The sequence below is a fragment of the Pleurodeles waltl genome, chromosome 7, assembly GCF_031143425.1.
Source record: "Pleurodeles waltl isolate 20211129_DDA chromosome 7, aPleWal1.hap1.20221129, whole genome shotgun sequence".
Classification (NCBI taxonomy): Eukaryota; Metazoa; Chordata; class Amphibia; order Caudata; family Salamandridae; genus Pleurodeles; species Pleurodeles waltl.
In genome coordinates, this window is record NC_090446.1 from 1,371,757,348 (window position 1) to 1,371,782,005 (window position 24,658).

The window sequence follows — 24,658 nt, forward strand, 5'->3', positions numbered from 1 at the left end:
AGCAGCGCAGAGGTCGGACCAGAGGTGCAGGCGCACAGCAGCGCAGAGGTCGGACCAGAGGTGCAGGCACACCGCAGTGCAGAGGTCGGACCAGAGGTGCAGGCGCACAGCAGCGCAGAGGTCGGACCAGAGGTTCAGCACACAGCAGTGCAGCGACCGAACCCTGGAGGAGCAGCACACAGCAGTGCAGCGGTCACACCCCGGAGGAGCAGCACAGCACAGTACCGCGGTTGACCCAGAGGAGCAGCACACAGCAGGGCATCGGTCAAGCCCCGGAGGAGCAGCACAGCGCAGTACAGCAGTTGACCCCCGAGGAGCCAGGCACACTGCAGTGCAGAGGTCGAACCCCGTAAGGGCAGGCACACAGCAGCACAGCAGTTGAACCTGAGTGGATCAGGCACACAGCAGTGCAGCGATTGAACCTTGGAGAAGTAGGCACACAGCCGGGAAGCTGTCAAACCCCAGAGCAGCAGCACACAGCAGCGCAGTGGTCAAAGCCCAGAAGAGCAGGCACACAGCAGTGCAGTGGTCGAAGCCCAGAGGAGCAGGCACAGAACAGTGCAGCTGTCAAACCCCAAAGGAGCAGGCACACAGCAGTGCAGTGGTCGAACCCCCAGAGAAGCAGGCACACAGCAGTGCAGTGGTCGAACCCCCAGAGAAGCAGGCACACAGCAGTGCAGAGGTCGAGCCCAAAAACAGCAGCCACACATAAGCGTAGTGGTCGAAGCCCAGAGGAGCAGGCAGGCACACAGCAGTGCAGCTGTCAGTCCCCTGAGGAGCAACCACACAGTAGTGCAGCGGTCTACCCAGAGGTGAAGACACACAGCAGTTCAGAGGTCGAACCCCAGAGGAGCAACCACACAGCAGCGCAGCGGTTGACCTAGTGGAGCAGGCACACAGCAGTGCAGTAGTCGAACCCCGTAAGAGCAGGCACAAAGCAGCACAGCGGTCAAACTTCAGTGGATCAGGCACACAGGAGTGCAGCGATTGAACCTTGGAGAAGTAGGCACACAGCAGGGCAGCTGTCAAACCCCAGAGGAGCAGCCCACAGCAGCGCAGGAGTCGAAGCCCAGAAGAGCAGCACACTGCAGTGCAGCGGTTGACCCAGAAGAGCAGCACACAGCAGTGCAGCGGTTGACCCAGAGGTGCAGGGACACAGCAGTGCAGAGGTGCAACCCCGGAGGAGCAGCACACAGCAGCGCAGCGGTTGACCAAGTGGAGCAGACACACAGCAGCGCAGTAGTCGAACCCACTAAGAGCAGGCACACAGCAGCACAGCGGTCAAACCTCAGTGGATCAAGCACACAGGAGTGCAGCGATTGAACCTTGAAGAAGTAGGCACACAGCCGGGAAGCTGTCAAACCCCAGAGCAGCAGCACACAGCAGCGCAGTGGTCAAAGCCCAGAAGAGCCGGCACACAGCAGTTGAATCCCAGAGGAGCAGCCACACGTAAGCGCAGAGGAGCAGACCCACAGCAGTATAACTGTTGAACCCCACAGGGGCAGGCAAAGAGCAGTGCACTTGACGAACCCCAGAAGAACAGGCACACAGCAGCACACTATACTGAACACTGGGGGAGGAGGTACGTGGGGTAAGAAAGGAGTAAATCAAGTTACAGTTACTAGAACTTTGCACAGGTGCTCACATGGCACAACACATTGTAAAGGGCCACAAGTATCATGAAAATTGTGCTGAGCTGCACAAGTTTAGATTGGGCTGTAATGGGTTAATTATATACAACTGTGGTTAGAAGCCGGTGCTCTCTCGCTAAGCAAAGCATAGGCCAGATAAGGGTTCTCCAACCTTTTCAGTAACATGACCTCAATGAAAATCATCAAGAGCTACTAATATTATTAGTGTTCTAATAGTGACCACAAAGGACAAGATTGCATTAGTGGCCACCATATGCAAGATTACTATCCGCGATCACCAAATATCCGCTTATGAGTTCTAATAATAATCACATTTTCCCATTGAATATATAGTCCCTATTTTGGTATATGTATATTAATTAAACCAAGCAAAACCTTCTAACTTAGTAAGCTGGTCTACACCCAGGACAGCTATTTACAGGTGGCTAGAGAGCTACCAGTAGCTCACAAGCTACTAGTTGGAGAAGCCTGGACCAGATGCTGACAATAGTAACAGATACATTTAGGGCAGAATGTGGAGCATTAGCAGATCCATTTTAAATCTCTACATAGGATCCCCGCAGGTACAGATTCTTAAGGTGGAGTAATACTGCTGACAGCAGCAAACTCGGCTGAAGGAGAAGAAACACCGAAGAAGGATCAAGGGAGCCATGGAGCAATGCTATGTATAATATCCCCTGAAATATAAGGGCGGAACTAGGAGCTGGTTTCCAATGCAGCCCAGAGTAGGAAGAACTGGAAACAGTATGGTCCAAGGCAGAAGAGAAGGAAGAGTTGGGTCACATGAGCCAGGAATGACTCAGTTGTTAGATTGAATAAAGTGTCTAACTCTGAGTAAATAATGTAAGGTGGAAATCGATGAGAATTTGAGACTGGAAAATGGACAGGACGGACCGTGGCAGTTTAGACAGTCAGATATGATGAATGGACACCATGGGCACTGGCTGTGAAAGGTGGACGGGAAAGAACTAGAGTGTTGTGGCTGTGGGATATGGACTGGATGTGACCTCAGAACTGAGACAGTGAAGGTTAGACTGGTGGGTTTAGAGATCTGAAATTGTGAGATATGGAATGATGAACACTGGAACACAATCAGTGATGTATGCACTAGGCATGCCATCAGGGATCACAAAGTGACATATGGACTGGACAAACCACTGGAGCTGTAACAGCGAAGTGGGCTGTATAGGCCTTGAGAGCTGTGAGTGTCAGAGATGGGCTGTATGTGACCTCAGAGCTGAGACAGCGAGATACGGAGTGATGGTCCTTGAGAACAGAACCAATGATGTATGCACTTGACATGTCATCAGGGATCTGACAGTGACATATGCACTGGACAGGCCCTGAGTGATGTTATAGGGAAGTGGACTGGACAGGCCTTGAGATCTGTGATTGTCTGAGAGGCAAAGGATGAACACAGTGTTAGCTGTATTAGATGATCAAGAATCACTTTTCAAACACCTCCCATGTATCGCCACCACCCTCTCAACCACCGTGCAAAGATGTCCTCTTTGTACTCAGTGTGTGCTGCCAACTGCTCTTCTTTTTACAGTAAATCTGTAACCTGGAGGCTTCTCAGTATTTTTTTTTAATGTTTCATCTGCAAAGTGTTGCCCCTCCAGGTATGCCTCTACACCTAGTATTAGCCCAACAACTCACCACAGTCATATTCATGGCAGCACATGTCTTCCCCAGAGCCATCCTGCTCGATTAGTCGTGACCCGATCTTCGTGCACTGTGGCTTCTCTGCACATGTCACACCCTGACATGGATTCTGTAGAGTGACATACAAACCACATAAGTCAGATCCAATACCTCAGTGATTACTTCTTGTGCTCTATGATGACAGTCCTATCTCAGCTGACACACTGTGTTCATTGCTCCCTCCCTCTGGCCTGCCAGCTTTACCCCTATAAAAAGAGCATCCATGAAACTTACATGTGGGGTGGGTGTTGTTGGCGGAACCTGAAAACGTTGAAGAGACAGATAATTAGTACCTTTGCCATCCAAACAATGAATGCTTAATTTGAGCCAGTGGTTGCAGTTGGGGTCCCCTGGCACTTATTTCTCCTCATCAGACTGTGACCCGGAACAAGAGAAGGAAAAACACAAAAGGGGGAAAGAAGGAGGAAGAGAAAAACGTAAAAACAGTGACAACAGGAGAAAGCAGGATGAAACATGATGTGCAGGAGTTCGCTTGAGAGGCAGGGAGTGTCAGAAGAATCAAGGGAAATCAAGACTTCGCAGTACCACGACTTTCTGCAGAGCTTGCGGTAGCTTCTGAGCAAACGTCGGCCCCAACACTTATTACTTTACAAATTAAGCACCGCAAGTAGTCACCATTTGAATGCCCCGTAGCATTCTTTATATTATTTTCAATGGAGCACGGTGGGAAGTGGGTACGTTCTGGTGAGACATATGAAAGGTAGAATAATACGACAGAAGGGCTGGAGGCAAGGAAGGTCAGCAGTACTGCGGTGATATCAAGACTAAAGCAGAAGTCCGTGCAGTTGTGACATCATCATAGCCAGAAACATCACGTGACATCAACATTATGTCTCAGATTTCGTTTACAAACATGTCAGTCAATTTGCTGTAGGTTTTGCATTGGTAACTGCACTGGAGCAATATTCTTATATATGATATTTATGTCAGACAATATTCTAACAATGGTATCTTGATTCCACACTGGCAAGAGTAGAAGAGGAAAAGCAAAATGGACATCCTTGGTGTTGGAATGTGGAATGTGGTGACATGTTGGTTGCCTAGAGATGTGGGGAAGAGGCTGGAATGTTGAGAGCTGCTTGCAGGCAGTTGGGATCAAGAATCTGTCAGAGTTGGTTGTTATCCTGTAGCTGGAATAAAAGATACTGTATTTAATCTGAAAACGACGTTGGAGTATCTTTTCACTTGGGGCAGACAGAAAGGAGCGAGAGAGAGAAAGGACAAATCTGAGGACCAATCAGGGCCCGTGTTTCAAGAACAGGAGGGAATGCGAGGATTGGCTGGGCTGAGGAAGACTCCGAGGAACACTAAGAGTACTACTGAGAGAACTGAAACATCTGAAGACTATTCAGGGCAGGTGTTTTGTTCAGAGAATAGACTGGAGGCTGGGTGAGGCTGGGTGATACCAACACTGAGCGAAGTGCAAAATCTGCTAAGAATATCCAAGGCCTCTGCTCAACAATAGGAGGGATTGTGGACATCGGGTGGTCACGGATAGACACCAGGGAACGCTAACCCTGAGAGAACTGAAACATCTGAACATTCAAGGCCGGTGTTTCGAGAACGGAAGGGACGGGGAGATTGGGTGGGTAAGAAAGACTCCAGAGAACACTGAGGGAATTGAAAAACCTGATCACTGTTCAGGGCCGGCGTTTTCTTCGAGAACAGGAGGGACTGTGGAGACTGGGTGAGCTGGGATGGACACAAGACTCAAGAGAACCTTAACACAAGTGGACTGGATGAGTGCTGGAAGATCTGAGATGAATGAGAGAATTGGAAAATGTGGGCAACAATCGACAGGACAGTGGTGGGATAAACACAGTGGGTGGGCTAGCAACAGCTGTGAGAGAGCAAGGGCAAAGGGGGAGACCCAGCAGGGTTTGTTTCCAGAACAGTGTGATGGGGAGTATAGTTGGGCCTCGGATAGGGAAAAGAAGCAACAACAAGGATGATAACGCGTGGACAACGCTGCAGACCCTCTGAGGTCTTTTGTGTCAAGAACAGTCTAGACACTGTTGTGTACGTTTACTTGTAGGAAAAATACCCCCTTGGGCAACCAGGCTTGTTGCGACTAGGCTCCTTTGGTGGTGGACTTGATTCTGTAAAAGGAGCCGCTGGGATGGGCTTTTGAAAACACGGGGCAATAATGCTGATCTGGTAAGGATGCTGTGGGAGGCCATTTGGGAGCAGGACAAAAACATGTTGAGTGGCCCGCTACATTTCTGTGCCTAGAAAGTACAAGGACCCTCATGCCAGGCAGCCAAAGAGGAGGATACACAGGAATAATTAACTGGGACACCCCATTTAAGCAAATATATATAACATGAAGAAAAGCACGCAGAACTTACCACTGTTGTTTGTGGAACTGAAAGGGAATTAAGAGTGAATAAGGTTAGTGGTTTGCTTATTACACCTGTGTTTTTATTAACCCAAACAACCGAGAACTATGTGAAGACAAAGGTTGATAAGACATAAACGGCAAACAGTCAAAAACGTGTCTGATAGAATATTTAGCACACCTAAACCACTAGCAACCTCCTAATCATGCAAAAAAAAACTGTACATTATCCTAGACTAAAGGCAGATGAGAAGAGGGTTTGGTAGTATTTACGAATTTAAAAAAAGGTTGATGGTATTGTATGGAAGTATTTATTGACGGTGGAGATTTTGGAAGCAGGTGGTATGACTCTGTCTCCATCATTGTTTTTTTTCAGCCTATTTGGTCACATGGATCCCACACTGAGCATCCGGTTTATCAGAGACAGTTACTGCCACATTTTATTCCTGGTGTATCTCTGCTGTTAGAGACGGAATTACCACATTTTTTTCAAAGTGTATTTCTGCTATCAGAGACGGTATTACCACATTTTATTCCTGGTGTATTTCTGCTGTTAGAGACGGAATTACCACATTTTTTTCAAAGTGTATTTCTGCTATCAGAGACGGTATTACCACATGTTACTCATGGTGTATTTCTGCTATCAGAGATGGTATTGCCACATTTTACTCTTAGTGTATTTCTGCTGTCATAGACGGTATTGCCAAATTTTAATCATGGTGTATTTCTGCTGTCAGAGACCGTATTACCACATTTTACTCATGGTGTATTTCTGCTTTCAGAGACGGAATTGCCACATTTTACTCATGGTGTATTTCTGCTATCAGACGGTATTGTCACATTTTACTCATGGTGTATTTCTGCTATCAGAGACGGTATTACTACATTTTACTCATGGTGTATTTCTGCTGTCAGAGACGGAATTGCCACATTTTACTCATAGTGTATTTCTGCTACCAGTGACAATATTACCACATTTTATTCCTTGTGTATTTCTGCTGTCAGAGACGGTGTTGCCACATTTTACTCATAGTGTATTTCTGCTATCAAAGACAGTATTACCACATTTTATTCCTGATGTATTTCTGCTGTCAGAGGCGGTATTACCACATTTTATTCCTAGTATATTTCTGCTGTCAGAGACGGTATTACCACATTTTACTCATAGTTTATTTCTGCTGTTAGAGACAGAATTGCCACATTTTATTCCTAGTGTATTTCTGCTGTCAGACGGTATTACCACATTTTACTCGTAGTGTATTTCTGCTGTCAGAGACGGTATTGCCACATTTTACTCATGGTGTATCTCTGCTATCAGAGACGGTATTACCACAGTTTATTCCTTGTGTATTTCTGCTGTCAGAGATGGTATTGCCACATTTTACTGATAGTGTATTTCTGCTATCAGGAACGGTATTACCATTTTATTCATGGTGTATTTGTGCTATCGGGAACGGCATTACCAACTTTTATTCACGGTGTGTTTTGCTATCAGAGACGATATTACCACATTTCTTAAAGTGTGCGGGATTAGGAGAAATGTGCAGCATTCTGAATAGCGTACACTTTTGCGGTTTCTGCACCAGGTTTAATGAGAATCCCGGTGTATTTTAATTCATTAAATTGTCCTTACCACAACGGTAACTTGGGCAACAGTCAGCTTTCACATCAAACGTTTCTTCGGTGTCAAACCCACGGCCACACGCTGGAGGAGTGGGACACGTCTGGCACTCTGGTGACGGAGGCACACGGAAAGACAACAAGGAAACCAAGCGTTACTGGAGTGTGGAGCGAGACCCCGGTCCTTGTTATGTACACAAAGCTCGCGTTGTGCAGGGTCCACAAGCGATGCAGAAGCAGACGTGCTCCCAAGAGAGGGACATGTCTCCTTCCTCAGTTCATTACCGTGCAAGATCATTCTTTAGAACCACTGTACTGGATGCTTAGATTGAAAGAACACAGCATCCTCAGAAAAAAAGGTGTGGAGATGACTGCCAGCTTGAGGTGTGAGGCCATGCAAGATGGTCTGGATGGGCCCTTCAGATAGAGAGAGTGGGAGTGGATGGACCCGTGAGATGACTTAAAACAGTAACAGATAGGCTGGATGAGACCTTGAGATTTGAGACAGTGATTGATTGTCTGTATGTGATCTTAAGATGTGAGACAGTGAGACAAGGATTGGGTGTGCCCTTGAGACAGTGAGAGATGGATTGGTTGTGCCCTTGAGATAGTGAGAGCTGGAGTGGATGGGACCTTGAGATTTGAGACAGTGATTGATTGTCTGTATGGGATCTTAAGATGTGAGACAGTGAGAAAAGGATTGGGTGTGCCCTTGAGACAGTGAGAGATGGATTGGTTGTGCCCTTGAGATAGTGAGAGCTGGAGTGGATGGGACCTTGAGATTTGAGACAGTGTTAGATGGTCTGTATGGGATCTTAAGATGTGAGACAGTGAGACAAGGATTGGGTGTGCCCTTGAGACAGTGAGAGATGGATTGGTTGTGCCCTTGAGATAGTGAGAGCTGGAGTGGATGGGACCTTGAGATTTGAGACAGTGTTAGATGGTCTGTATAGGATCTTAAGATGTGAGACAGTGAGACAAGGATTTGGTGTGCCCTTGAGACAGTGAGAGATGGATTGGTTGTGCCCTTGAGATAGTGAGAGCTGGAGTGGATGGGACCTTGAGATTTGAGACAGTGTTAGATGGTCTGTATGGGATCTTAAGATGTGAGACAGTGAGACAAGGATTGGGTGTGCCCTTGAGACAGTGAGAGATGGATTGGTTGTGCCCTTGAGATAGTGAGAGCTGGAGTGGATGGGACCTTGAGATTTGAGACAGTGTTAGATGGTCTGTATGGGATCTTAAGATGTGAGACAGTGAGACAAGGATTGGGTGTGCCCTTGAGACAGTGAGAGATGGATTGGTTGTGCCCTTGAGATAGTGAGAGCTGGAGTGGATGGGACCTTGAGATTTGAGACAGTGTTAGATGGTCTGTATGGGATCTTAAGATGTGAGACAGTGAGACAAGGATTGGGTGTGCCCTTGAGACAGTGAGAGATGGATTGGTTGTGCCCTTGAGATAGTGAGAGCTGGAGTGGATGGGACCTTGAGATTTGAGACAGTGTTAGATGGTCTGTATGGGATCTTAAGATGTGAGACATTGAGAGATGGTCTGGATGTGCCCTTGAGATGGTGAGAGCTGGAGGGGATGGGCCCGTGAGATGACTTAAAACAGTGACAGATAGTCCGGATAAGACATCACGGTTTGAGACAGTGAGAGATGGACTGACTGGCACCTTGAGATCAGAGACAGTGAGAGATTGATTGGATGTGGCCTTGAAACAGTGAGAAATGGATTAGATAGGTCCCTGAGATAGTGACAGCTGGAGTGAATGGGCCCGTGAAGGGATTTAAATCAGTGAGATAGACTGGATGAGACCTTGAGATTTGAAACAGTGATTGATGGTCTCCATGTGATCCTAAGATTTGAGGCAGTGAGAGATGGACTGGAAATGCTCGAGACAATGAGAGCTGGAGTGGATGGGCCCGTTAGATGACTTAAAACAGTGACAGATAGACTGGAAGGGACATAGAGGTTTGAGACAGCGAGAGATGGACTGACTGGCACCTTGAGATCAGAGACAGTGAGAGATGTGGCTGGACGAGTACTTAGAATTGAGATAGTGAGGGAGATGGGCTGGTGAGGCCTGAGATCGTGAAATCCTGAAGGTGAGATGGAAACCAAAGGACTTTGTGAGCACTCAAGCCGTAATAGTAGGCTCGAGGGGCTCTCTTAGCGGAAATGGTGAGAGGCACCTGGAGAGACATTGAAATCAAAGACAGTCGTAAGTGAAATGGATGGGCCCCATGGGATCTTCGACAGGGAGGACTGGAAAGGATGAGGGCTTAGACTCAGAGAGTGTAAGGGATGTATAGCCTGAATGGGCCCACTGGAGGGGAGACAGTGCAGATGGAGTGACAGCTGAGACAGTGAGAGAAGTACCGGATGCCCTGACAGCTGAGTCCATGAGATAGGGACTGGGGGAGCCCATGCAGCTGAGACAGTAAAAGACAGAATGGGTGAATCCTGAGAGCTGGGTCTGTAAGAGGTGAGGTGGAGGACCCTGAAAGTACAGACTGAGAGGTGTGGAGTGAGTGCACAACTAAGAGGAAAGAGCGATTGGCAAGAAAGCAGAGCTAGTCAGGGATGAATGGCTGACCCATGTGAGCTTAGACAGTAAGAGACTAGTTGGCTGAGCACCGAGAGCTGAGACAGTGCAAGAGAGGGGCTAGATAAGCACTGAGGGCAGACATAGGGAGAGGTGGACAGCAAAGATACTGATACCTAAATCTAGATGAACACCGAAAGCTGAAATAGTGAGAGGTGGACAGCACAGGTCCATACAACTGACAGCTAACGGTGGGCTAGATGAGCACTGAGAGCTAAAAACAGCGCAAGTTGGACAGTACAGGCCCTAATACCAAGAGGTGTGCAAGACTGAGCCCTGAGAGCTGAAATAGCGAGAGATGGACAGCACTGACCCCGACAGCTGAGAGCGAGAGATGGACTTGATGACCATTGAGAGAAACTGCGAGAGGTGGGCAGCACGGCCCCTGAGAGCTGACAGCGAGAGATGGACCAGATGGGCACTGGGAGCTGAAATAGAGAGAGGTGGACAGCTCGAGCCCCGAGGACTGACAGTGAGAAACATTGAATATTTTCTGCTAGAAGAGACAACGAGAGGGGGGCTGGCTGGAGGCACTGTGAGAGGAGACTGGTAAAGATGGTTGGGATTATTCTACAGTACTAAGAAGCCACTTATCAACTTACTGCACACATATTCGGGACAGCAGGGGTCTTCTCCAGAACCCTTTCCAGAGCCTTCATCGAGCTGGTGAGGGAGTTCCCCCGTCTTCTTGCAGCCTGGCAATGCACATGTCACCAGATGACACATGTCCTGATATGGGGGGAAAAGAAGCATCAGTCAAGGCCCAAGCTCTGGGGTATACTGGTCACACCTAGCACCCCACACTGCCTTTCTGTATCTCTCATTTCCTTCCTCACTTCTCTAGTGACCCCAGCATCACCCAGAAAACACAGCACATTGCAGGAAAACAAATAACAGATCGCAGCATTACTGTATCAAAAGTCAGAACAAAAACAATACATTCAAACACGAAATCTGAAATGTAATGGATCGCAATGAGAAAAGTGAGAGCGAGAGTGGAATGCAGCTTGAAACACAAAGCAGAAGAGCCATCTTTAAAAACACACAAGACAACAAGAAGCCAAACTTAAATAGCAGCACAGGAGCCTATCTCGTATTACTGTCTTCCATTGCTGGCATCTTTCGTTCTATCCCTCCTTCAGGGCTCATTCATCTTTGATCTTTGTGTGATTTAGTTTAACCTTTTTAGGAGGTAATCTGGTCAAGGGTGGTAGGAAGCCAAGACAAGATGGCTGCCGATTATACAAACCGGAACCCTGAAGAGGGTAAATCCTGATGAAGAGAATTTGTCAGGTAAGAGCAGTGATTTTTGGACAATTTCTATCTCCATGCTACTCCGGCTGGTGGGAAGTACTTGGCTCAGTTTTCTTTCACATTGCAGCAGCTAGCTGAGAAGACCTTCAGAAATGGCCTGGATTCTCATCTTTTGCCATCCTATACTAACTACATGGTCCATACACAACACAAAGAAATGGGCGAAACATACTCATAACCCCACTTTGGTGGGTCTGAGCAAGATCTGCCTTGACTTTCCCCATGTTCTTTCAATTCTTCAGCTCCCCTCCTGCGCGCTTGGCCCAATGCATCTTCTCAAAAGCGAGTCAGCAGAATGCCTATGATAGCAACAGCAGGATGGGACTCCTTGCCTCCAAGAGCCCATCCTTGTGGTGCTATTGGCTCAGCTCAGTAAGCAGAATGAGCTTCTGGGAATGGGAAGTGTTAGAAAGTCATTTCTAGTCATCGATGCGCTAAACCACAGGCAGTCTATGACAGAAGGCAGCTAGGCATGAAAGCATCATTTTACAGACACACTTTGGGGCATAATCGCATCATAATCCAACTTACTGTAGGAGTTGGAGTTGTAGGAACCTGCAGAGGTAGAACAACAGAAGCTAGGTGAGTATCATTAGAAATGAGATCTATATGTCACATATTAAAACATCACAAAAATATTGTGAAAGTATATATTATATGTAGTGACAAATAGGTGGTGATGGTGGAAAGATAGCGAATACCAAACATGCAGTGATATAGTAACCGACTGACTCTCAATTACTTCATGCAGTGTACAAAGAAACAGGTGTGATGCTCACCGTTGTATAAGGCACTGGAAGGAAAACGAGAGAGAAACGTTTTAGTGTTACATCTTATCTGACCTCTGATACACTCACAAAAAGGCATTGTACAAGTAGATAGTTAAGATAAAGAGGACAGTTGGATGTGCACCCCTCTTTCTTTGAGTGAATATAAGTGGCTTGTGGTCTGGGGTGTGGGCTGCAGACCTGGGCTAGCCCTTAACCTAGCACCCACACACTTTAATGTCACATGCCAGTTTGGCCTAGGGTAGATAGCCTGCATGGCAGCGTGCACCGTTTGGAGACAGCCACATATTGAAAACATAGAAATAAGATAATTAATACAAACTTGGAGTCTCTAGAAAGCTGGTAGTGATGTCTCCTAACAAGACACTGACAACTATTAGCATGGGTGGCCCACCCACTCACCTACCCTATCCAAACATTGGTTACTTCTAGCTTGGGTGGACCACCTCCACTCTTCCACCCTTACCGATCAGTGACTATTACTAGCTTGAATGGTCGACCCCCACCTATTCTCATCCACCCCAAACCAGCAAGTGACTACTGCAGGCTTGAATGGCTCACGCCATACCCACTCATTCACCCGATTCCAGTCAGTGACTACTACAAGCCTGGCGAGCCCACCCCCACTTATCCAGACATAACCAGTCAGTGACTACATCAAGCTTGGTTGCTCCATCCCTAACCATTCACACCTAGTAGCCTGGGCGCCCATTCCCACTCATCCACCACTAACCAGTCAGTGATTATTACTAGTCTGTGTGGTCTTCTTCCATTCATTCACCTCTAACAAGCCAGTGACTACTACTGTCCTGGACTGCCTCCTGCTCATCTGCCACTAACAATTCCGTGACAACTACTAATCCAAGTGTCCTGCCCACTGACTGACTGCTAACTACCCAGTAACTACTACGAGCTTGAGTGGGCCACTCCAATCTCCCCCCCACTCATCCATAACCATTCTGTTGGTACAGCAATAACCCCTGCCTGGTTTACAGGCATGGACCCCTGCCCTGAGTAACCCAACTGCATGTTAAAATGGTATCTTATCTTTTTGGACCCGGCTAGCAATGCTTCTCTAGTATGTGTAATGAGACCTAGGCCTTGCCATGGAAAATCTATGACTTAGAGGGGCACAGCAAGCAGATGCTCTGTAGTGACATGGGACTCTCGTCCATACCCTTTGTTGTTTAGCGGCGTTGGCAGCATAACAAATCTTTACGTTTCATAATCCAGATCAAACTTTTTTGCTGTTTTGGGGGGAGTGCGGCCTACTGGAACGACTTGCGTGAAGTTCAACTGAGATGAACACCCAGACCCTTGTGCTGACATTCCGTGTGTGTTGTGAGCATGGATGGTGGACGTGTGGGACACGTATGGTAGTAAAATTTCATGTGTGGTGAGAGTAAGATTTCGGGGACCAGTAGGCTAGCTTTGGATTTACCCTGGTTTGGCATGGCACGCGATGGAGGGTCAACACCAGCGCAGTATCCGCTGCTGTGCTGTACAGATGCCTCTTCTTACCCTGCAGGCTCTCTGTGCTGGGGTAGTGCATGCTCTCCTCTGCACTGCATTCTGGCTCTTGACTCCTCTTCATGACAACAGTTTCTTTGCCTATCAGCTCACAGAATGTTAAAACAGCCGCCCTGAGGCACTGTTTTTCTATACTTACCACATTCAAACTCATTGCAGCACACGTTTTCGGTTTCCACCTTGCTGAGGAAAAACCCAGGCGTGCAATCTTCAGGTGGTGGGCACGTTGGTGGGCACTCTGGTGACAGGAGGAAATAGACACACCAGAGAGTTAGTGCTGTCTGAACAAAGGGTGCAAGTGTTTGTAAGCAAAACGAGATACATTACCTGCTACCAAATGTTATGATGATATTACAAGTCATTTACGAGTCTGTGACTGCATAGACAATAAGGCTGAAGGCCTGGCTTCTTTAAAGGCCACTGAATTCTGAAACGACTTGCACTATTCCCTTTACCTACAGAAATATGTTTATAATTTCTTACGAACAATGGTCACAACGTCACACATACCCTCCTTTATATTTTTGTCGCTTGCTCCTTCTTGTAAGTTTGATATTTTAATTGTGGCTATGTAGAATGAAAATAGAATCTGTATTTTGAAAATAAACACTGTAATATACAGGTCGTAATTTGTTGCAAAGACATTTTCCAAGCAGCTTAATGTAAGTTACTATCAAAACTTTCTGCAGGTGGCATTGTGACACCACTACTCAACAGTGATGAAAAATTCAAAAAGAGTAGTGATCTAGTTTTCTTAGTACAGGTGTCTGGTGAAGTATTTATTCATTACTGTATAGTTGCAAACTAGCACTTCATGTTGTGCAAAAATATATGTTAGAAACAAGCAATTAATACATTGTTGGTGCTTTTGTTGCCCAAAATACAGCGCTAAAGGTTACATTTTTCAATATTATGATTTTGCTTGGCATTAACAAAGAGACCTCTAATGAAACAACAAGTTACCACTCAAGGGTGTGCAAAATTCCAATAATTATCTTTCGGGTAATTATGTGAAATTATGGGAAAATTATACATTATTTTGTGAAATGCAAATCCATCATTTCGCGCTATATTTTACCACAGGATGCATCCATGCATCCGTTTTTGGTGGCAAAAACACATATAAATCAGTAGCACCACGAACAACAGACACTGACGTTCTATTGTGCCTGTCCATGGACAATACGTTTTTGCCACAAATTGTGCATTCATTATGTCATTATGTCATTTTGGCAAAATATGGAAAATACTTCACAGTTCCCTGTAAACTAGGAACTTCTCTGTATAGGTTACTCCACATCAGGCTGTCGTGGTGTTGAGTGCTGATGTGTAATAAATGATTGGTTGCACTGTGTATCTTATGTAATGAGGTTTTAACTTTAAAACCGATTTGTACATCTCAATATCTACGAATGTCACTCTTGTTTTGCTTATTTCATAAGTGAATCTGAGGATCAGAGATTACGTGCATTTTTATGAAGTTTTTCGAAATCTTAGCAATGGGCCATTGATGAACAAGTCATCTACATCACAAAGTCATGTGTTTTTCTCAAAAATCTTTAATTCCCTTCACACCGTGCAATCTCCTTCTCCCACCAGCCCACTGTTAGGTTTGTGTAGCTGGGGGAGGAAGGCACGCCCATGGTCATACCACATTTATGTTGGTAAATGTTGTGATTAGACAGAAAGATGTTGCACTTGCTGCAAAACCTTTACAAGAAAATGATAATAAACTGTGTTTATTATTGTTTTCTTGTAAATGGGCGGAGCCACGGGAGTGACGAGCAGTGAGGGGGAGTGCACTGCACTCCCCTTCAGTGCGCATGTATGTTTGGCCGGCCGCCTTGGCCCGGCAACAGAGAGAGCATGCACAGGATCCCAGTCTGCCTAGGAGCGCCCTGGCTGGGCGCTCCCAGTCAATGCTGACGCTGCTGTTAGCAGCGTCAGGATTGGCCACGGGGCAGGCTGCAGCAGAGGAGCGGCGTTGTGGTGTCAGTGGTGGCACCACATTTTAAATCAATTTAATGTTTATTCTCCCCTCCTCCCCTCCCCGTGCATCGCCCTGTCCCTTCTGTGCACCTCAGCTGCTTCATACACATCTTAATTAGTTCTAGTAATATTTGTGTTTGTTTGTATTGGTACTGGGGTGTGAATGTGTGCCTATGTGTGGGTCTCCTTTGGCTGTTATGCCAGAGGCTGCCTTAACTCCAGCCTTCCTGCATCAGATTCTACCTCTGAAGCTTTCACTTTCCTAGAATCTCCATGCCCTCCATTGCAGCTCCACAAGCAGTTCTATGTTTAGTTACATTTGTTTAGTGTTTGAACCTACAAACTCCTCCCAGGGGTAACCAACATTGATGGAAAACCACAACCTCACAATTCAATCTGATTTTCAAACTTTGGCGTGTTTTGTGGGACTAAATAAATAATGACTCTTTTAAAGATTTGGTGTGGCATGCCCTTTCGCCAAGCAGTCATTGTACACCCCTTGCCTGGGAATCAATTTGTGTACTTACCACATGTGTACCTAGGGCAGCACTCAACGGCAGGGTCAAAAGTTTCTACAGACATTAATCCGAGGCCACACTCCGGAGCAGGATCACAGGTGCTGCACACTGATGGGAGAAGAAAACAAGGAAGTACGCATTAGAATAAATGTAAATCATAGATCTCGTACCCGAACGTGAGCAAGGTACACACACAGCCTACAGATACACATGAAAGCTGCGCATTAGGCCTAGTCTTTGAGCGGAAGCCAGGTACACATATATGATGTGCTTTAAAGCAGAGTGACACCAGAGGCCTGTTTCCCTAACAGAAGCCAAGTACATAAAATGTCTGCGTGTTGAAGAAGCCTGAAACTAAAGGCTAGGCCCACAAATGGAAGCCAGGCACACACAGATAGTCTCACAGAAGACTGACACACACAGGCTACCTGTCTACAGCACCCTGAAACCAAAAGCCTGGTGCCCATGTGGGAGCAAGGAAACAGAATGACACACGCACACTGCCTGAAAGCAGAGGTTTGGTCTCCAAATGGGAGCAGGAAGCAGCAGACAGGCATACACCCACTGGCTACAGTTAGTGTAGCCTGAAACCAGAGGCGTGAGCCAGGTACACACCAGGGCTGCGCACGAAAGTAGCCTGAAACGAGGGGGTGGTCCTGAAATGGTGGTCAGGTGCACAGGTACACACACACTGTTAGAGCAGCCTAAAACCAGAGGCCAGACCTCCAAATGGGAGTCAAAACACAAACAAACTGCCCCTTAGAGCAGCCTGAAATCAGACGCCTGGTCTCAGAAAATAAGCCATATATACACACTGGCTGCCTGTCGAGCGGCCTGAAACCAGATGTCTGGTCCCCAGCCGAGAGCTAGAGACTCACAGAAGCTTTGTGTTAGATGGGGCTGAAGCCAAAGATCTAGTCCCCAAATGGAAGACAGGAAATGGTAGCCAGTCACTCACATACAGACTGCAGTAAGGGTAGCCGGAAACCTGATGTTTGGGCCAGGTACACACAAAGGCTGTGCTACATCTGACACACTGGGCGTGGAGTGAGCTGATCCAAGGCTGTGATATTTTACTCTCGCCCTGGCACTTTGTATAATAGCATAAGAGAGACCAGGACATGCTGTCATGTGTAGTGGTCTTCAGTTATTAGTTGTCTTTGGAGAGGAAAGGAGAGCAGGGGCCCACTGCTCACACCCACCATCCACGCCTCTCCAGAGACTGCTCCTAACAACTGAAGACCAACACATCTGACAGCCTGTCTGTCCTATGATCTCTTGGGCTGTTACACAAAGTGCCAGGGCGAGAGACAAAGTCCGCTCAGTGTAAAGCCACAGGTCTGGTTCCTGGCACAGCACGGGTAACACCATAGGAGTGGAGAGCCTTGGCATATATGTGACAGCCGTGGTACCCTGCGACAAATGACCTGGGAAGGCCCAAAGAACTGAGATAGCAAGAGAAGGACAGTGCCCTTCAAGATATCGAAGATTTGATATCAACCCCTAGTTCTCCCGACTCTACAGTATCCACTACTAACATATCATTACGTTAAGTGCATGTAGAGTTAAGAAAAGTAAATCTATATTCCCCTATATGCTGACCTTGACAATAGTCTGGTAGCCGACACGTGGAGTTGAGAAAAGTGCTAGTCGATGTTATTGACCTAGCTAGAACGACATATAGCTGAGAAGGACCAGACTTTGTCTAAAAATCATCGGTACAGTGGGACGTAAATGCGCCTATGCACTTCACAGACTCCAAGCACAATATTTAATTGGTTCTCGGCCACAGAATGCACCAAGTACCTGCTTCTGAAAATACGTTTGCCTCACACCCACCAAAGACCCTAAGCAATGACTTGTCTACTTACCACAGGTGATGCTAACACAGCAGTCTACAATAGACCCATCTGTTTCTGGGTGTTCGCCTGCCCTGCTGCACCGTGGTGCTGAGCACGTTACATGGTCACAAGGGTTCTGCAATATTAGGAAAAGATGCACAAAAGTAAAAAACAAAGGCTTTTTTGATGTGCTTTGTTATTCAGCCACCTCCCTAATGTTTGGATCATTTATTTTGTTCTCCTACCTTCTCAGAGATGAACAGCTTTATTCTGTAAACCAGATCTGGGGTCTGATTTAGATTTTGGCAGACGGTATGTCACTACGGTGATGGATATCCAGTCTACTAAAATATATATCCTATAGGAAATAATGGGATTTGTATTTCAGCGGACGGGATATATGTCACCGTTGTGATGGAGTAACCCGTTCTCATAATGAGCTGAGGTCTCTGTTCCCTGGAAGCGTCTCCATCTCACAAGTGCTTCAGCTGTATTCAAATCCCTTTTCCCACGTTCATGGTGGAGTCTTTGTTTACTAATAGTGGTGCCTTTCCTCACACTGGTCGTAGTGTCCATGTACAGTAATACTAGTGCTTTTTATCAGAATAGTAATTCGTCTTTTTTGCACTGGCAGTAGTGGGGGCGTCTTTGTACCCTAAAAGTGGTGTTTTTTCTCACACTACTCTGCCTTGTTAACTTTGGTGCTGGTGTCTTTGTACACTAGTTGTGGTGCCTCTCTCACATTGGCGGTATGTCTTTTCTTACATTGATGGTGTGTTTTCTCGCATTAGCAATGTTTTTCCCCCACACTGATGGTGTCTTTTCACACTAGTGGTAGCATATTTTCCCACACTGATGGAGTGTCTTTGTACACTAGTGGTGGGTTTTCCTTCACATTGGAGGCAATGTTTTTTCTCACACTAGTGGTGTGTCTTTACTCAAAATAGTGGTGTCTTTTATTGCACAGATGTTGATGTCTTTACACACTGGTAGTGATGTCTTTCTACACTAATGGTGATGTCTTTTCTCTCACAGGTCGTGGTAGTGTCTTTTCTCACACTAGCAGTGTGTCGTCTCACACTGGTGGAGGTGTCTTTTACATTATACAAAAGCAATGATGCCTTTTCACACATTTTGTTGTAGTGTCTTTACACTAGTGATGGGTCTTTTCTAACATTGGTGGTGGTGTCTTTGTGCACTAGAAGTGATGTCTTCTTTCACAGTGGTGTTTTTTTCTCAGACTAGAGGTGCGTCTTTTTGACACTGTTGGTGTCTGCTCACACTGGTGGTGGTATATGTACAACAATAATCACAAAAGGGAGGCGGATGTATGTTAGAGCTCCACTCTAATCATCTACAATCGTGAGTGGTCACATTTGGTTTAGTTTGGCTCTTATTTTGCAACCGCTATTTGCCTCATAGGGGCGAGGAGTGGACAGCCTTGTAGTCACACTTTCGTCAAAGGATCTGACTGGCATATTTACCTAAAGGGTCCCCCCATTCACCTGCATCTACAGTATGAGGAAGGACCTCAGGAGGTCCTTGTAAGCGTGTGGCATGTTGAACTGGGCACAAGAAGGCAGAAACACGTTGATAAGTTCCTTGACGCGGATCGCATAACAAAACTACTTCATCAACATCCTGTCTTAAATCTTGTAGGGGGGCCCTGGGAACAAAAAAGCAATACCTGCGGTTGCGCGCACCCCAAGACAATGTTAGTAAGTTAGATCTCCTACCTTTAGTTACACAAAAAAACACAAAAAGAGCTTCCTTGAATAAAAGGGGTAGAGCCCGCCCAGCTACGACACCAGTATCTGAGTCGAGGGCTCGATTGTGAAGCATGCCACTGTATTACAACTGAGTGGGTGAGAATCTTTAGAACGAACCAGAAGGTTTTCTTTTGGAAGCAGGCCATATCAACTGATTTGTCGCGGTTAAATGCGCCACTCTCGCTTGACTGGTATCTGTGCAGCAGAGGCGGTGTCTTTTGTCGTCACAGTAGTGATGTCTTTGCACTGGGCCCCAGGCCTTTACTTCCTGGTCTGTTCCTTGACCCTCCTATTCTCTAACACAAGCATGCTGTGGGGTCAGGGACGAGAGCCCTCATTACAGTCGAGGCTGGAATAAATGGCACCAGCAGGTACAGGCTGGGGTGTGGAGGGCTCCCCTGATGGTGCCAAGGTCACGCTCTGTCGGCAAAAGAGGAAGGGCAGTATTGTTTTGTAAGAAGAATGAGCAAATGTTTGCCCTACACCCTCTGTACAGCCATACTCCCTTCCCCATCACACTGTTCACGTGCTGGTCTCATCACAATGTCTGGACCCCTAGAACACCATACTGATTTCGACAGCATTTTCCAGCACTGTTATGACACCTGTAAGCGATGATGGGGGTCTTACTCAAATTACTTCTCCCCACTCCTCGGGTAGTTATTGGAAAACATAAGTGGCAGAGAGAGGCTGAAATGGCGATCACTGCTGCATGTAGAGAAGCAGTGAACCCAGCAGGCGTTTGTGCACTGCTGGTGGAGGAGAGTCGAGCAGAAAGGCCCAAGCTTTCCCAAACCTTTGCAGAGTTTGTCAGGTGTGTAGCCCTACGCAAAATATTCAGCGGACACATTGTTCTCCAGATTTCCGTTTTGAAACTTTGATGTGGCCATCACTGCCACTGGAGAGCCTCTCTGTGTCCTAGGGTAAAGTCAGTGCCTGTGTCTTGTGTATGTGTGTTTAGGGCAGTAGAGAGAGTAAATGCAACCATAAGCCCAAGGCAACCCCACTTCCCCCGAGCCTGTCCAGCCTAGCACGTACCTGAGGCGTGGTGCTTCTGGGAGTCTGGAGGAAGGAATGAGAGAAAGAAAATTATCATCACAAATATCCATGGATCACAAAACAGTTTTCACTATAACGTTTTGCCGGACATTACTGATGCTTGTATGGAAGAGACCATAAGACTAGGTTGAGTGCAGCCTAGAAAGGCAGAGAACGTGTTTATTAAAATGGCAGGCATGCTCAGTGTGGAGGTGCACAAATGGCGTAGTAGACACAGGATGGGCAATACAAATCGTGATATTTGATGGATGTGGTCGATAAAGGCAGTGGCCTAGGCTGAAAGTGCTCAATAAAGATGGCACACAACATACAGCATAGTAAGTAAAGATGGAAGACGGGGTGGGTGGGAATGATAATGATGACAGGCTAGAGTACGGATGCTCCATAAATACTGTAGACTAACCCGATTATAGTTGAACAGAGTGGAGGTCTAGGCATGTCGTGGCCGATAAAGTTGTCAGATTAGACTGGGTTTGACCCATGTAGAACATAGTCAATAAAATCACTGGTCTAAACTGAGGCCAGACTAGGATGGGTGTGGTCCATGTAGATGATGGTCCACTAAACCAGTGGTCTTAACTGAGTATGGCCCCTAATGGTTAGGCATTAGGATTACGCACGGTGTGGTACTATGCAGGACTATGCCCAGTATGGTACATAAAAAGATGGCAGCTTGCACTGAGCATAGCCATAGAGATGACACTCAGCACCATAACAGTCACAAAATGTGGCAGGCCAAGCTATTTGCAGCAGCAAGAAACTTACCGTGGTTGATAACACTAAAAGTAAAAATCAGAAAGAAAATGTTAGTTTTAGATGCTTTCTCATTCTTAAAACAAATCTTTGAATATATTCTGATAAAAAATATGCATCCACATTTTATTTAAACATCATACTGTAATTTAAATAAAAAGTGAGAACAGCTTAGAAACTATCACCCCGTTCCCTGTACAACTTCGTTAAGGACTATTACAGTTTCTATGAGCTAACCCTCTAAAAGATGTAGGGAAGCTTTCGGTTGTGGCACCTTACACCCGAGAGGCTGCAGGACTTACTTTGCTGCTTACCCCTGCCCCCAGCAATGCTATTCACTAATCATTCCATTTAAAGCACCCATCCAGCATCCTGCGCTGCGCCGTAGTGTGCATCCCTGCAACACACAGTGTGTATCACAAGGCTCCAGCACTGAACAGGGTATGCGCCACTGCACTGCGCAGTGCTAGGCAACGCTGGACAGTAACCCAAAACACCCCAGGCCTGGCCAGTGCAACTCGGAATCCCTGCAATGTGCAGTCATACATTATCCCTTCACGGTGCAGTTACACAGAGCACCTCCACTCAGCAGCAGTAAGGCGCATCCCTGCCCGAGCAGTGTTCCTCGGGTCCTGTATTTAGCATGAAAGTGTGCGTCCTGCCCACTGAAAGTGTTGAACCGCTGCACGTACTTACTCTGTAAAAAAGTGCATGTACTTCCTGTAGGACGAAATTCCACAGCTGTGTCTACATACTATACCACTATCCGTTTTTTCACTTACCTTTACCCCCTCCCCCATAATGTTGGTGTGCCCATGTAATCGGTCATTTCAGTGACCACATAGACACTAACATCAGTGCTCCCAGGGCAGCTCCGGAATCGTGGACGTCGGCTCACCAAACGTTCACAGGATGCGGAAGGGACATCAAGCACCCGGGGACCCTGATAAGATGACCTGGTGGCACCCTTGTCCCACCTTTAGCTTCTAAATCAACCTCCTGTTGTGTTCTGATTGGCTGAGGGAAGGAGGAAGAACGTCGAGCAGAGAAGGCAAAGGTCGCGCCTAGATTCTGTTCTTCCTGTAGCTGCTGCCTTCACGACCCCTCACACTCGGACAGCAAGTGCACAGCCAGGAGCACCACATTGTTAGCCAGGAGTAGTAGCTGATATATCTGTTTCAGGTGTGTCCGGCACATCTCTACCTAAGGCACTTTGGCACATTCACTCATCCCTTCTAGTGTGTGCAGCACTCTCTCCCCGAGCCAATGTGACATACACTCCTCTCTTCCAGTGCACGCTGCACTCTCCCCCTGAGCCACTGTGACATACACTCCAATCTTCCAGTGCATGCTGCACTTTCCCCCTGAGCCACTGTGACACACACTCCTCTCTCCCAGTGCATGCTGCACTCTCCCCCGAGCCACTGTGACACACTCCTCTCTTCCAGTGCACGCTGCACTCTCCCCCGAGCCACTGTGACACACACTCCTCTCTTCCAGTGCACGCTGCACTCTCCCCCTGAGCCACTGTGACACACACTCCTCTCTCCCAGTGCACGCTGCACTCTCCCCCTGAGCCACTGTGACACACACTCCTCTCTCCCAGTGCACGCTGCACTCTCCCCCCGAGCCACTGTGACATACACTCCTCTCTCCCAGTGCACGCTGCACTCTCCCCCGAGCCACTGTGACATACACTCCTCTCTTCCAGTGCACGCTGCACTCTCCCCCGAGCCACTGTGACACACACTCCTCTCTCCCATTGCACGCTGCACTCTCCCCCGAGCCACTGTGACATACACTCCTCTCTTCCAGTGCACGCTGCACTCTCCCCCTGAGCCACTGTGACATACACTCCTCTCTCCCAGTGCACGCTGCACTCTCCCCCCGAGCCACTGTGACATACACTCCTCTCTTCCAGTGCACGCTGCACTCTCCCCCCGAGCCACTGTGACATACACTCCTCTCTTCCAGTGCACGCTGCACTCTCCCCCCGAGCCACTGTGACATACACTTCTCTTCCAGTGCACGCTGCACTCTCCCCCCGAGCCACTGTGACACACACTCCTCTCTCCCAGTGCATACTGCACTCTCCCCCTTAGCCACTGTGACATACACTCCTCTCTCCCAGTGCACGCTGCACTCTCCCCCGAGCCACTGTGACATACACTACTCTCTTCCACTGCATGCTGCAATCTCCCCCTGAGCCACTGTGACATATTCAAGCTTCGCTCCCAGTGTGTGTGTGTGGCTCATTTCTCCCTAAGCCACTTAGACACACTCATTCCTCCCTCCCAGTGTGTGCGGCACATCTCTCTTTAAGCCATTTTGGCACAATCGTCACTCTCTCCATAACGCATTCACTCCTCACTCCCAGTGTGTGCAACACTTTCCCTCTGAGCCACTGTGACACATACACTCCTCTCTACCACTGCATGCTGCACTCTCCTCCTGAGCCACGGTAACGCCCTAAAGCTTCGCTCCCAGTCTGTGTGGCTTATCTCTCACTAAGCCACTGAGGCACATTCACTCCTGCCTCCCAGTGTGTGCAGCACATCTCTCCCTAAGCCCCTAGTGTGTGCATCTCTCTCTCCATAACGCATTCACTCCTCACTCCCAGTGTGTGCTGCACTTTCTCTATAAGCATCTGTGACACATTCACTCCTCACTCCCACTGTGTGTGGCATATCTCTCCCCAAGCCACTGTTCCACATTTACTCCTCCCTCCCAGTGTGTGGTTCACTCTCTCCCTAAGCCACTGTTATAACTTCACTCCTCCCTCCCAGTGTGTGCTACAATTGTTCCCTAAGCAGGGCCTCTTGCTGCAGCCTGCAGATTTACATTTTGATACAAGCAGAGGCAGGGTGAGGCACGCGAAAGGCATGTGAATGAGACTGCCCTTGCCCTGTTTCTGGGGGTGGGCATAACATGCAGAATTACCTAGAAATTCAACAAGATTATGCTTGAATTAGGCAAGGAAAGTAATTCTGTGTTTAGCACTATTTTTTGTGCAAAATGCCCCCCTGGTGTCCAAATAGACATGAGGAAACAACACTAAGGGCCAGATGTATAAGAGGGTTTTACCCATTCTGTGTCTATGGGAAAATGTGTTCGTGCATATGGCCCCAAATCCTGCAGAACAAAAGTGGCAAA

The 24,658-nt window shown here is 47.3% G+C and overlaps 1 protein-coding gene across 1 annotated transcript in view; it reads right to left on the reverse strand.

The window, feature by feature from the left end:
- The window catches only part of LOC138247052 (uncharacterized), a 249,316-nt gene that overhangs the window by 119,307 nt on the left and 105,351 nt on the right, over positions 1-24,658 (reverse strand). The window contains exons 42-43 of the mRNA XM_069201802.1: positions 21,518-21,531; positions 20,732-20,755 (exon numbers count right to left, since the gene is read on the reverse strand). Of these exons, the coding sequence (XP_069057903.1) occupies positions 20,732-20,755; positions 21,518-21,531 (38 nt within the window). The remainder of the gene's footprint in view (positions 1-20,731; positions 20,756-21,517; positions 21,532-24,658) is intronic.